This window comes from Sander lucioperca, chromosome 14 (assembly GCF_008315115.2).
Source record: "Sander lucioperca isolate FBNREF2018 chromosome 14, SLUC_FBN_1.2, whole genome shotgun sequence".
Classification (NCBI taxonomy): domain Eukaryota; kingdom Metazoa; phylum Chordata; class Actinopteri; order Perciformes; family Percidae; genus Sander; species Sander lucioperca.
The window spans coordinates 6,317,631-6,332,875 of record NC_050186.1 but is presented as its reverse complement, the minus strand read 5'-3'; the positions used below and the strand labels follow the sequence as shown (position 1 = coordinate 6,332,875).

General features: G+C 42.4%; 2 protein-coding genes across 5 annotated transcripts in view; both read right to left on the bottom strand.

Annotated features, from left to right (window-relative positions):
• Positions 1-1,221, bottom strand: part of cldn11b (claudin 11b) — a 5,010-nt gene extending 3,789 nt beyond the window's left edge. The window contains exon 1 of the mRNA XM_031285179.2: positions 419-1,221. Coding sequence (XP_031141039.1) covers positions 419-644 — 226 coding nt within the window. The 5' untranslated portion in view covers positions 645-1,221. The remainder of the gene's footprint in view (positions 1-418) is intronic.
• A 216-nt stretch (positions 1,222-1,437) lies between these two features.
• Positions 1,438-15,245, bottom strand: part of si:ch211-230g15.5 (polyhomeotic-like protein 3) — a 37,019-nt gene continuing 23,211 nt past the window's right edge. For all 4 annotated transcript variants that reach the window (XM_031285175.2, XM_035991320.1, XM_035991321.1 and 1 more), the window contains 5 exons: positions 14,659-14,824; positions 13,900-14,011; positions 13,499-13,619; positions 6,777-7,086; positions 1,438-2,249 (listed from right to left, as the gene is read on the bottom strand). In XM_031285175.2, coding sequence (XP_031141035.1) covers positions 2,095-2,249; positions 6,777-7,086; positions 13,499-13,619; positions 13,900-14,011; positions 14,659-14,824 — 864 coding nt within the window. In that variant the 3' untranslated portion in view covers positions 1,438-2,094. The remainder of the gene's footprint in view (positions 2,250-6,776; positions 7,087-13,498; positions 13,620-13,899; positions 14,012-14,658; positions 14,825-15,245) is intronic.

Here is a 15,245-nt window from a genome sequence, read left to right as displayed (position 1 = left end):
GGGCAGGGGCATCAGACTTGGGGGGTGGGAAAGGCGACTGAGTACCCAGGGCCCTCATGTGAGGAGGGCCCAATAGCTGTGGATGTGGGAAGGGGCCCATAGGAAATGCCTTTCTACAGGGCCCAGAATTGTGTGCTACAGCCCTGTAATAGGGTAAGTCCTGTATAGGGCATGCACTTGTAGCTGTTATGTATCTTTGTAAGTCATTGTAAGTAGCAAGCGCACGGCCCCTCCCCCCTACTGTCGTGTATTATGTAATAAATAGTATCTAAAGTCATCCATCCATCTTTCTGTCTGTCTGTCTTTCTGTCTTGCTTTGTTGTTTCTTTCTTTATTGCTTGCTTATTTACTTCCACCCATCCACCATCTCTCTCTCTTTCTCCCCCCCCCTCTCCATCCCTCTCTCCCCCTCTCTTACCTGGCAGGGTGAGAATCTGGCTGAGGGCCACGCAGTGATAGAGCGCCGGGGAGATGACGCACTCTGCCCAGAGTCCCCGCGAGCCCAACTCGTCCATGCGGAGGCAGGTGGTCACCGTGTAGTCGCAGGTCCGGACCCAATCGTTAGTTGCCGTGGCGACGATGAGCCCGACCCAGCCCGCACAGCTCGCCGCGCTGCCGGTGATCTGCCTGCACATGTGCGCCATATGGAGCCGCCGTGCGTTTTTACGCGCTCAACTCCGACCCAAAAAATAAATAAATCACACTGTCTTAAAAACGGGTGATTCGTTGAAACAGTTCGAGTGTTTAAAGGTTTTTGTCTTTGTCTCTCTGAAGTTGTGTGAATATAAAAGTATTATTTGTTGTTCCAGAGACTGAGAAACTCGCCGGAAAAGTTATATTAAGATCCTTCTTTAGCTCAGTTCATTAAAGATGACAAGTTCAGCTGTAATCCGAAAGATATCTGCAGTCCTCACTGACAACAAGTACGATATTCTTCCAATATTATTAAAATACGTATTTTAGATTAGAATCCTTAAAAAAAAAAAAACAGTAGAAATGAAAAAGTAATCCTGCAGTGTGCCGTTAACGCGCCTCAGGCTGATCCGAAGAAAAATGCCTAGAATAAGATTTATTATAGGGTGTGGTGAAAACATAGTCCAAAGTTTGAGCCAATCAGAGCGCATGTGAGATTTTAACCTAAACCAGATATGGAGAGACAGACTCAAGACAGAAAAACAAAAACCTAGATCCATCAGAAAAGCAGAACACGAACACGAACACACACACACACACACACACACACACACACACACACACACACACACACACACAGACCTGGAGTACTTGATTCTCCGGAAGGAACTTTGTGACATGAATTCAAATCAGTTTATCTAATAAAATACAGACTTCTCTTCATCTATTATCACTCACCTGCCTCCCTCTGCTGGCGAAAAAACCTCAATTTTTTTCTTTTCTTTCAAACAATAACATAAAACATTTGATTAATTATTCATTTATTAAATAATTCCAAGCATGAAACCATAAAAATGTGACGATTAAAGACACCAGTCTCTACCCTGATAGTGACTCTCTTTTTTTCTTTTTTTTTTAATCCACATACATGTTTTTGTCCAGAATATAGTGATATAAAACATTAAACTTTCATTAATCACTAACAAAGTCTACGTATTGTTATTATTTTTGTTTTACACACACCGGTTATGTAAGCTACTGGATAGATGTGTCGCTGACGTGTCACGTTTCTAAAAAAAAACTAAATAGACAAATTTTATATATTAAATGTTCAAAATCCTTCATGAAATAGCTTCAAATTTACACTCTCCAGCGGCATGTAAAATGTACACAAAGTTACAAAAATCCTCTGACCCAAAACCGATGAAGTTTCTTCTGGACTCTGGTGTCTTCTCTTCCCGTCTCCTAAGGCCACACCTCCGATTTAGAATCTCATAAATTACCGCAAATCTCTTTTTGTGACTTTGTTCTGTCATCCTTGGTGTCAGCGTTTGTTTTTTTCGTAAACTCTCTCCTTTCCTTTCACCTCTTAACTTTCTCTCCATTTCTCTGATTTTCCTCCCACATCCCCGCCCTGACTTCCTCTGTTTCTGTGCATCAGTCCATTATCTTCTCTCTCTTTCACTGGTTTTTCAGTGCGTTGATGTGAGCGCAGATCTTGAGCGCCGGCCCCAGTTTGATGTTCATGCTGGTCATCAGATGGTCCTCGGTGAGCAGCAGCAGAGCCTGGCCGTCGATCTCCTGCAGCCGGAAAGCCTCGGCCACGTCGCTGCAGCCTGAAACACAAAGCAACACCGACACGAAGGATGAAGCTGAGTTCTGGACTAAAGAGGTCTTTGAAAACATCTGTAGAAAGATGTTGTCCATAGTATGTATGAAGTCATAAGCGTAGATTTTAGGGATCGACCGATATGGATCTTTTAATGCCGATGCCGATTTTTTTTCCATCAGCCTTAGCCGATGACCGTGAGGCTGTCGATTTTCTTGAGCCGATATTTGGAGCCGATACTGCTTTTGCTCCCTCAGTTTACATCATAAAAATGTAAACCCTGCCACACTGGATTTGTTTTCGGAATCTGCTCTGCCATTTCTTTAAAAATAATAAACAAAATCACAGATCAGTGTCACTTCTGCAATCATCTTACATTCATATCACCCAAATGATATGTGCAATGTGCATCATATGGATGGGTGCACTGCATATGGTTAACTGTGCAAGGGTGAAAGGCTTTCATCAACATCTACAACACAGCCTTGATGATGCATTGCTTGCTGACATATTATGAGACAGATATAATCAGGTCATCACAAACTGTCCTTTGTCAACACTTTTAAATAATTTAAGAAAACAATAAACCTGAAAAGTAGCCATTGAATTAAAGTGCTTGATTTGTAATTTCAGACTGCCATGGTGCTGAAAGCCTGCCAGGCTTCCAGCACCAGCACTCTGCTAGTGGGGGAGGGGCATGCACGTGAACTGCAGTGTCTCCAGCAACACAGAGCTGCCTGTAGACGCCTGTCTGTAAATAATGCCGGGAAAAAACTATCGGCAAATGCAGCAGCTGCGTATCGGCCGATGCCGGTACATGTAAAAACGCAAATATTGGTCTATCACTAGTAGATTTCGGGGGTGGGTGAGTGGGGGTGTTGATGCAGGGGATATGTCCCCAGCCAATATTTAGAAGAGGTAGATTTGTCCCCCTCAAAAAATATGAAAGACAACCCACTCCCCAAAAAGTGGTAAAAATAGCCGTTCAGGGCAGTGGTGTAGTCTAATGTATTGTAGTGGGTATACTGTACCACATATATTTAAAGGCTATATATATATTTAAAGGCTATATATATATATATATATATATATATATATAAATATTTTCCTGGATGAGAATAGGCCTTTTGGGGAAGGTGGGGGGGCATATCAAAGTGTGGGGTCTGGGTGTCCTCCCCCAGGGTTATTTTGAGCATCAAAGACTAATATCCTGCATTCTGATACACTTTTATGCACCAATTTATGGTGGAAATACCTTTATTTATCCTATGAGAAGGAAAACACAGATCACTGAAGGCTTGTATCATGTGGACGCGCCGACAGTTTTGTTGTCATTACTTAGAATTGCTCATGGGGGCGACAGAGACTACCCACTATAGCTTTAAACATATTTAAAAAATGTAAAAAAAAAAATACAGCCCGTTACATACAATTCTGCAGATTTTTAGTTCTGGATCCTCGCTGAAAAATACAAACAATCGGTGGTTTCTTTTTGGGTCTGCTCATGAGGCGTTTGTGTCATGATTGTTATCAAACTAACCTAAAACCTTCAGAATAAAATGCATCTTTGTTTCTGTGGCCGGGTTGGCTCAGTGGGTAGAGCAGGCGCACATATACTGAGAGGTTTATGCCTCGACGCAGAGGTCCAGGGTTCGAGCCTGACCTGTGACAATTTCCTGCATGTCTTCCCCCTCTCTCTCACCTAGCTGTCCTGTCAAAAATGTAAAGGCGGAAAAGCCCCCCAAAAAAATTTTTGTTTCTGAAGGGAACTACAGATAGTAACAGATGTTTTGTTTTTTCTTCCAGATGTTTCACAGTGATGTCACTCACACTGACAGTTGGTGGTTGGAAAGTATGCCCGTTACCTCAGCCTGCGGTTAATGTCAGCGTTTTGCAAAACACTTAATTGGATGAGAAGCGACGGAGAAGATGTGCACGCCCCCCCCCCCCCCCCATCTGCTGACGATTAAAACCCTCCAGTGTTTGTATAAATCAAACTGACAGTTTGGATGCCGTCGCGTTATTTAAAAGGGACAATGCACATCGATTGACATTTTTTGTTTACACTCAAAATGTAAATGTGCCAGCTAACCCAGCTAATTTTCATCTGTAGTCCCTTGGCAGGTCAACACATCATCATCATATTACATTAATAAAAAAGAATGCAAGAAAGATAGAAAGCAAATTAAGAAAGAAGAGAAAAGAGAGAGGGACAAAAAAAGTACAGTACAGTACAAAGAAGGGCAGTACCTAGGATGAGGTAAACCAGCTACTGATGATTGCAGTTCTGATTGTTTTTAATCCATCTCTTGAGTGTGCTTTTAAATGATAGACAGCTGGTGCTGTCTCTGAGTTTGAGGCCCGTACTGAGAAGACTGTTTGGCCCAACTTACTACGTCTATACTGTACAACACAGTCTCCCCTGGTGGCTGCCCTAGTTGCCCTGCCACTGCTGTTCTTCTGTTGTATAAATCAGGGCTGTAGTCAAGACCACCTTTGTCGAGTCCAAGACAAGTCCAAGACCAGGACTAGTCGAGACCAAGTCAAGACCGAGTCTAAAGAGGTTAGAGTCCAAGACAAAACCGAGTCCAGGACAGAAAGAAAAAAAAGTCTTATGATGCCTCTGCAGCTGTCTTACTAAGTTTGACGTTGTCCCACAGGTTTCCGAAATTGTTGCTTTGCAGAATTTGCAGTCTGCCCTGTGTTTCCTGGTGATTTCTATAATCAAATTTGATTATAGCAGAATTGGTGGACATCTTCGTTTGTTACAGTGTGTGTGAATCAGTGAAAATGAATGGCAATAACGTTAGCAGGGCACGCAGATGCAGGGCGTGCCGTGCGAAGATAATCTAGTGTGTGATTGGTTATCAGGTGGCCTGTGTTTCACCTTCCCTCCAATATTATTATAAACATAATAAAGACACCTGGACTCGGTCGAGACCAAAAGCCATATTTGGAAAGACCAGTGGCAGAGACCGAGACAAGTCCAGGTCCAAATACCAGTGAGTCCGAGACAAGTCCGAGACCGGACTCGAGTACTACAGCCCTGGTATAAATTCACCCAGTGGTGGAGGTGCAAGCCTATGTAATATTTTGAAAATGAGGCAGGCATCTAGATAATGTAAAAAACTGTCAAAATTAAATAAGTTGTATTTAGTAGTAGGGTTGCAAAATTCCAGGAATTTTCAAAGTTGGAAACTTTCCATGGGAATTAACAGGAATAAATGGGAATTAATGGGAATAAACTGGATATTTTTAATATTGCTTGTGATAATACTGTTAGTCTATAACAGGGAACTTAAATGTGTTATGTCTTGTCAAGTTTGTTAAGTTTAGTCACTCATGTTTTGTCTTGTTCTGCACTTCCTGTTTTATTTTGTATTCACCTTTCCCTCTTGTTTCAGATCCTGACTTCCCCCCTTTGTGTGAGTTTCCCGCCGTTGTGATTGTCTACCCGCCCCTGATTGATTTCACCTGTTCTCCCCTAACTCTTGTATAAATAGTCCTTGTCTCCCTTTGTCTTGTGCCAGTTCGCCTTGTCTTGTCTCCATGTCAGTCTTGTCAACGTTCCAGCCAGGTTATTTATGCCATTAAGTTTGTTTGCTATAATCCTCCTTGTGGGCACTTTTCTTTATTTAAACATTTGTCAAGTAAAGACTTTATTTTGTTTAACTTTCAACCCTGTTTCTGAGTCGTGCGTTTGAGTCCACCAGTGTCGTGTCTCAAGCTCATAACAAAATGTAGTTGGAAAAAAAAAACATCTTGCTGATTTAATGCAACTTCAGTTGAATGTCCTCCCTATATTCGTCAATGATATGCACGCACGCACGCAATCAGGATAGGCTCCTACATGCTGGCCAACATTTAGTTTTTTTTTGGTAATACATAACCCATTGCTATTATGGCGCGTTCATGCCACCTCGGAATGACAGGGACCGCCCCTGTGATTACGTTGTTTTTTTGACTACCAGCGTTCACATGTCGGGATGCGTGTTCTTCTTCTTCTGTTATATTGGCGTTTGGCATAACAACTTGTTGCATGACTGCCACCAACCGTTGGCCGTAGCCTAGAGCATCAGGTGTGTGAAAACCTGGTGAAAACATGGAGGCTACAATAATTTGCTGCTGTTTTCTTATGCGAGCATACAAACAGCACATCGTCAGGTGTTTTTGTTATCTGCAGGACAACGAACGGGAAAGGACACGGATAATGTGTTGTTGTTTTTATACATGGGCCTATTTATGAATAATCTGAAACATGTTATGTCTGTGTATGTTTCTCAGCAGAGGCGTTTGTCTGCATTAAAGAAGTTTATTGTCATTGAAATATGTTCAGTGAACCAAAGTCGCCTCCATCAAACGTCAGTCGTCAACAACGCGTCACCAACTGGGAAACTCGGTTAGCAAAATCTGGCCCGAGTTTCCCACCTCTGATTCCCACAGGAAGGGACGTGAATGATGACGTTTTCACTCGGAAAAAACTTTTTCCGATGTACATGAACGCACGGTTAACCCGTGTGTGTTAATTGTTTACCTGGCAGCGTGTGGATGAAGGCCGTCACTTCCTCCACGCTCCACTGGGACGGGGCGGGTTTGAACGTGCTGCTGGGTGTCGAGGTGTTGGTCAACGCGGGCGCAGACGCCCTCCTCGCCCTCCGCGCCGCCCGGCGCTCCATCCTGGCTGTCATGGCAACAGCAGGATCCTCCTCGCCACCGTCATCGTCTTCCTCCTCCCCTCCTCCCTCCATGTCCTCCTCCTCCTCCTCTTCCTCCTCCTCTTCCTCTGCCGCGACCTTCTCCTTCCCATCCTTCTCGCGCCGCCCGGCGCTCCACAGATCACGAGGCTGAGAAAGAAAAAGGGAAGTTCTTCCTTTATTATTTTCTGGCTTGCTAAAAATATCCGCTCAAAGTCTGAATGACCCTGCTCTGCTGAAAATGTATTCTTTCTTTACTTCTTTTTTTCCTCTTTATTGTTTATTATATCTATATTTTATTTATATATTCTCATATAATTATAAGGTTTAAGATTATTTTTTTGTGGCATTTAAGGCCTGAAAAGGGAGAGAGAGGGGGAATGACACGCAGCAAAGGGCCGCAGGGCGGAGTCGAACCCGTGGCCGCTGCGTCGAGGAGTAAACCTCTATATAGGTGCGCCTGCTCTACCAACTGAGCTAACCCAGCCACTCATATAATTATAATGTTTTTATTTTGTATTATTAGTAGTTTTGATTTCGTGAGGTCTTATGTCACGGAATGTTTTTTTTTTGTGATTAACAATTTTAATATTTATTCTTTAACAACATACAAATACATACAATTCGCAACATTAACACACCCCCCACACACACACACACACTTTGTCATCAGCACCCACCCAGTCAAAAATGAAGAAAAGATGACACAGTATCTACAATATTCAAGACCATTCAACAAAAATAGACAATAAACCAAATAAACATAAGTATAAATTACAGCACCATAAGCCCATCATACACGTCTCTCTCCAGCACAAAGCTTCTTAGGGGTCCTCCAGAAAGTTCAGGTACTTTCTCCATTTTCTAGTCTAGACATCCAACCTGGCAACCCGTTTATATGACATCTTTTCAAACGCTGCCACCCCCTAGCCATCTCACAAGCCCACTCCTGGATAGACGGCAGCCCTTCATTCCTCCATCCTCTTAAAATAATCTGTCTGGCTATCATTAACCCTCATGTTGTCATTGGGTCACATTTGACCCATTATCAAAATGTCTATATCAGAAATATGGGTTTCTTTTTAACCAAATTACCCAAAAATAACATGGATGGTTCCCTACAAACGGTCTTTGCAAGTATAATTAATGATCACTATATTTTCATTACATTTTGAGTGTTTTCTTCAATTTTATAGCATTTGAAAAAAATGTAAACGGTTTCGGACTAAACTTTGACATACACCAGTCTGTGATTATCCACATACATTACTCTAATATTAGTCCAAATAATTCATAATTTCGGCTTTTTTGACTCAAAAATTTGGTATAATTTCCTTTAAAAGAGGTTTATTGACCATGAATTCCAAAAATAAGTGTAACAGTAGTGGTGATAAGTTGGTGAGTGGCGCGTATACAGATACAGTACTGGTGGTAGTGGACAAAAGCGTCAACAGTCAAAAAAGGGGACAAAAATATTGAAAAAAGGGACAAAAACAAGTGTGAATTTTCTATTTTGACCTGAGAGGACAACAAGCATGAAGACAACATGAGGGTTAAACTAGTCTGGACCCGGCTTATTATGTGCTTATCCATCCCGTTTAGGACTGACCCGTCTCCCAGAACTAATAATCTCGAGCTGAATGGAACCTGGGTCCCTGCAACCTGACATAAGTTATCATGTATATTATTTCAATACTTATGGATCTGGCTTGCTAAAATGTTCGCTTCTTAAAAGTCTGAATGACTCCGCTCTGATGCAAAAGCAAAAAATATATATATATATTTTTTAAAATACTGCATTTAAAATTCTTCTTAAGTAAACGTGCAGAAGTATAATCAGCTCAATCAAAATGGGCTTGTTATTCAGTGGTGGAAAGTGAAGTTTCATATTTGTATTGCCCATTTTTTTATTATATTGATGTTTTTTGACTGTTTGCAGGACTTTTTTTTTACTCTTCTATGTTTTTGTTCTGCACCAAAAACCCCAAAGGCAAATTCCTTGTATGTGAAGAGCTACGTACTTGACAACTTTGATTCTGATTCTTCTAAACTAACTAAGCTGTCGGGGATTGAGAAATCATCTTCAGTTCCTCTAACAGCCACCAGAGGCCGGCTGCAACAAACCTTCAGCTATATGTTATATATTGTATGTGCTTTAAATGTGGCCTCTGTGACTATTCGCCTCTCTCGTCTCCTTTGTATTGTCTTCACTGCATGGACTGCTTTAATGCCTTTGCCATCATCTGTGCTTGCTTGTTTGTGTGTTGTAATCCTTTTTGCTTAGGCCTGCTGTCATTATAGATGTAATGTAATTGATTTTAATTTATTAACCCTTGTATTTTAGGATGCCTATTGTCAGCTGGCTGGGGACTACAGCTGGAAATTAGCCGTAGAGGCTAATGCTGCGTTCCAGGCTACCTTAACTCGTGTTTTCACAACCTTCTACCGGTGAAAGTGTCCTGGAACGGCAGTCAAACCTGTAACTTACTACTGGTGAACTCGTACCAGATCGTTGTACTCCCAGTTACAGTTTTTGACGTCACACACACACATAAACAACAATGTCGACCCCTTTTGATGCTGTACAGGCGCCGGTGATTAACTGTGAGAAATAGAAATAAATAGGCAACGTAAAGTAATTCCACACATTGTAATCAAAACAATACACATACGATTGTGTACTACTGCAGGTTATGTTTATTAAATTAAGCCCAAAATATGTTGCCGACTAGAAAACGCTACTATCAGCTAGCGCTAGCTAACGTTAACGTTAGGTAGCCTAATCTGAACCCTGCCAACGGCACAATGTTTAGCTAGCCAGCTTTGACGGTGTACTAAATGTCATTATTGTTATCATCAGACACACAAATCTGCTGTACATACAGTACATGCTCGCGCAAGTGAAGTAAGCAGCCACTTGTGCGAACAGAGCTTAGCTTGCTGACGCAAAGATCACCAGACCAGAGCTGCAGAAGGGTTTGTCGTGACTTTGCCTGGAACGCTACCAAGTCGTGGGTCGTGACTTGAAGTTGTAACTTATGGGCTAAAAATTGTGTCTGGAACGCCGCATAAAGCTGCTCCTGTTACTGTACAGTTAGTTAAGGGGGACTGTCCACGACATTATAAACTAATAAACTAAACTAAACAATCAATTAATTAAAAAACAACACGATTCCAGTATTTATTTAGACCCACAATTTTGACTTCTCCTGTTGAGTAGTAATTAGTTCCCCACCAGAACTTAAAAAAAAAACTAAATAATTGACTTAAGTTGGAGCGTTAAAGGTTTGGTGTGTGGTAAACAATTACTGGGACTCGTGACTTCAGTATTTCTAAAATCCTGAGTAGAAAATCTGAAATTAGCCACGAAAAACTGGTTCTGATTCTAGAGGAGGATGATTTGGCCTACGTGTCTGTCGCTGTGTGCTTCACCCAGCCTGTAGAAACTACACCAAAACAAAACCACCCTCCAAACTCCACATCCCATAAGCCACTGGCGCTCGTTAACACCTGTGGGAGAGAGAGGACTGAGACTGTTTGGAATGAGCTGAGCAGAAAAGTGGATTTTTAGAAAGTTTTAGACGTTTCTGTGGAAGTTTTGACAACTTTCCCACTGAAATAATGAGTTACGTTTCAGAGTAGCTGCTGTGAATGTGAGCTGAACACAAACTCTGTTCTCTGGGAAGGAAAGAGCAAACTTCAACTCAATCCTCTACAGGTGAGTGTTTGATCATTCAACATGAAGGCACATTAACATGTTGGAAAGCCGGACAGCATGCTAAATGCAGTGGTGGTATGTAACTAAGTGCATTTACTGTACGTCAGTACAAATGTTGAGGTACTTGTACTTTACTTGAGTCTTTTCTTTTCATGCCACTTTCTACTTCTACTCCGCTACATTTCAGAGAGAAATATTGTACTTTTTACTCCACTACATTCATCTGTTACAGCTTTAGTTACTTTACACATTAAGATTCCTGCTCACAAAACACAAGTAGTTTATAAAATCTGATGTTTTATTATAAACTAGCCAACGAGTCCGGCGCCCTACAAGTCCAGCTGAGATGATTAGACCATTAAACACACAACTGTTTGGATCCTTTACACTTTCTACAATGGGAGGATTAATTTTACTTTTAATACTTTTACTACATTTTCCTGATGATACTTCCAGACTTTTACTTAAGTAACATTTTCAATGCCGGACTTTTACTTGTAAGAGAGTATTTTAACAGTTTGGTATTAGTACTTTTACTTAAGTAAAGCATCTGGGGCGCCTGGGTAAACAAACTTTATTCCTTAATCGTCACATACACAGTACAATGTAGTGAAATTCTATTTCTGCATTTAACCCATCCTAGGTATTAGGAGCAGCGGACAGCTATACATACAGCCTCCGGGGAGCAACTTAGCGTTCAGTGTCTTGCTCAGGGACACTTTGACATGTGGCCCAGACGACCTGAGATTGATCCGCCAACCTTGTGATTGTGGGGCAACCATTTTACCTCCGGGCCACCTGGTGGAGCGGGCGCCTAATATATAGAGGTTTACTCCTCGACGCGGGGTCAGCCCTATGTTCCCACATTTCTAGGACATTTTCAAAATTAGGTCTTGTGTTCCTACATTTCCTTTCAATTTAAGCCCTATCCTCCCACAACATTTTTTAGGGTTAGGGGGATACAATCTGATACACATTTATGAAAAAGGAAATGTGGGAACATAGGGCCTAGCTCTAAAGAGGTTTTCCACAGGTCTGTTTCAGATTGGGTACAAACGAGCATTTTTCACTATTTATTTTGACATTTTATGATTGAAATTTATTTAATTGAAATAACCAAAGCTGAAAATAATCATTAGTTGAAGCCCTACTTGGGGTGTTTGACATTTCAGTGCAAGATGTACATTGTATTTCTATTTCTGGGAAGAAAAGCTGAACTCTGAGCAGTTGTATGTGTGGTGAGTGTTTTACAGTCTCGTGGTACGTGTCCACTGGCAGCATCATTTCCACGTTTTCCATTCATTGTCTGTCTAAGCAGCCGGGTAATGCATTCTGGTAGCATCGTGGCGACTTTTGAGAGACAGGGCATTGAGTTGCCCACTTCTTATTTGCATAAAGTTGAATCCAGGCTACTTTATGCAAATGAGGAGCGCCCAGCTCAACTCGCAGCCTTTCTAAAACTCCTGAAAATCTTCTAAACTGACCGGGGTAAAAGCTGCACATTTGTTTCTAAAAATACAGCGGAGAAAAATGTCATTTAGTAGAAGGAGGATCAACCAGAAATCTTTTTAACGTAGTCCTGAAACATGCAACAGAGAAACGTGTCTAAAGTGTGATTTATGCTTCTGCGTTAAATCTACGCCGTGGCTACGTACGTAGGTACGTGGAGACACCGACCCTAACGCTGTAGCCTGATGCGCACCTCCCGAAAAATTTAACTACGCGTCGTGGCAACGCATGTCGCTCGACCGTGGCTTGGTAGCGTTGCATTTCCCCCGACTCATTTCCTTGTTCTCCTTCTCCATAAATAACATGAAATCAAGGAGAGGGTTAACTTCTCCTGCTACAGATTTCCCACCGTGGTCAGAAAGAACAGGGGAGACACTTTGGCTGCACTGAACTGAACTGAACTGAACTGTGGGTAATTCCCTTTGGTGAAGTCTGCATCGATGCAGACTCACGGAAAGGGCTCGGTAAGTGTGTACTCAAACCCTCACTGGACCCTTTGAAATTCGACATTGGGACAACCCTAAGCCCTTACGAATTCCGCGAGAACGCGCACCAAAGTCCGTGAGTCTGTGAGTCCGGACTTTGGGATTGGGCCTTTGTTTCTCCGGGAGCGTGCCTATGTTCCCACAGCCCTATGTTCCCACATTTCAGAGATTTTTTTAAAAATTAGGCCCTATGTTCCCACATTTCCTTTTTCATGAATTTGTATCAGATTGTATCCCCCTAACCCTAACCCTAGAAAATATTGTGGGAGGATAGGGCTTAAATTGAAAGGAAATGTAGGAAGACAAGACCTAATTTTGAAAATGTCCTAGAAATGTGGGAACATAGGGCTGACCACGCGTCGAGGAGTAAACCTCTATATATTAGGCCCCTTTCTCCCAATTTGGTAGCCAATTACACCCAACCTATTATCCAGTAGAAATGGACTACAGATGGAATGTAACCCTAACCCTAACATAGGACCTAATTTTAAGAAAAATCTTAGAAATGTGGGAACACAGGGCTGTGGGAACATAGGGCTGACCCTGTTGCTCCCACTACGCCTCTAGAGTCGGTACTGGCTCCGAAGCTAATCGCCGTCACTCTCTCACTCGCTCTACCACACACACACACACACACACACACACACACACACACACAGGCCCTGCTAAGATCTACGCATAGTATAAACTTTAGGCCACTTACGTAGGCTACGGTGAAAACTCTGCGTTGAGCCTCCGCAGAACCATAAATCATGCTTAATTGTTGCTTAATTCTGTATATTGTCAATATGGACCCTATTTTCCCATGCATTGGTGTCTAAGTGACTAATTTAAACAAAAACGTCCCTACCAGACGCAGTAAAAGAGGCTTCCCAGGGACGGACTCGGCCCTGTTCAGGGCCGGACGGGGCCTCTCGGACCGACTACCTGCACTCAGAGCCCGCAGGCGCTTCGTCAGACGAACGTTAAACCTGCCAGAAGACAAAAGGAGAAGAGAAACGATGAGACTTAGTGATAGCTCCTCGTTCCGCTGCTTTGATTCACACACACATATCTGCATTTAACACCTGTGTGTGTGTGTGTGTGTGTGTGTGTGTGTTGGCCACACACACCACATCCTGCCAGCGCTGCGGCTGTGTTAGGCTGACAGCAACACCCCTAAACACACCGTTGCATTTCAGAAACTGTGTCTGAAGGTCACACAGTACATTAGCAGTGTTTAGTCGTTGAGCCAATAGAATCAGGTCTCACCCGCGTGCACAGGAAGTGGAGCAGAAGCGTTTGGACCGCATGAAGTTGTGTGCATGGCCTCTCTTCCCGCAGAACTGGCAGTGCAGCACCGTCCTGTCCCTGTGGGCTGACCCTGTGCGTGAGAGAGACAACTGTGTTTAATTTCCGAGCAGTTAAAGCTGTACATACTGTATGTTTCTAAAAATACAGAAGACAAAAATATATGCCATTAGGTATTTAGTAGAAGGAGGATCAACCGGAAGTCTTTTCAACTTAGTCCTGCAAGATGCAACAGAGAAACATGTTTAGGTGTTCCTTATTTCGGTATTTTTTTTAACCTGGGCCCTATTTTCCCATGCATTGGTGTCTAAGAGACTAATGTAAACAAAAATGTTGTTGAAATTGGTCCAGTTTTGAATGAGAAAACTGTAACCGTAAGCCATGAACCGGCCTGCAATGTAACCCTTCAGGACAAATGTTCACCGCAGTTAGCGTCCTCTAAAAGTTCAGTTTTTACCGCTGACAGGCTCAGATTATTATTCAAAGTGTCTGACAACATTATGGAAAGGATCCCTACAGAGATGGACCTTTTTGTTAAAGAGTGTGTGGGTGTGTGCGTGCGTGCGTGTCTTCATAAATAGGAAACACTCGCCATCCTCTTCCACTTATCCTGAACTTGTGTTCCCAATTGTTTTTTCCAAACGTGGAGAGCTTGCAAAACCCCTCAAATACGCTGACGGTTGTGCAGTTTATTAACCAACGAGCTGATGAAACTCTTACTGTTGGCGGGGTCGTCCGTGTCTCCTGCCTCCTCCCCCTCTGACTCAGTGGAGGGCTCAGCTTGTTTCTTTGTGTCCGTCACAGGCAACGCTGCGCTCCCATTGGTCCCGTTCACTTCCTCTGGTTTGGTCACCGGCTCTGGAACCAGCAGGGACGAGCGGTTCACCTGCACCACGAACAGGTAGTTAAACACACCGCAACAACCCGAGACAGTTTGTATTTCACTGTCTATGATTCTGTATAATTAGTACTTTTACTTTTGGTACTTTAAGTACATTTTAATGCTACTTTTTTACAAGTAATAGTTTGAATGCAGGACTTTTGAGTTCGCTGTTTACAGGAGCTTCAAACCTTAAACAAATACCTAAGTTTTGCGACTATATTTTAGGTTCAAAATCACTTTAGATAAATACTGAATTGCTGTAGCATTTAGCTTCACACACAAGTGTGTCCCATGCTTAAGTTTTTAATACAGATCTGCCAAAAACAGACTAAATACATAAAGATATTAATGTCCAGTACAGCTGACAAAATCAAGATTAACTGACAACTGGTTTTCAGTTAAAACACCAGCCCGTAAAATATAA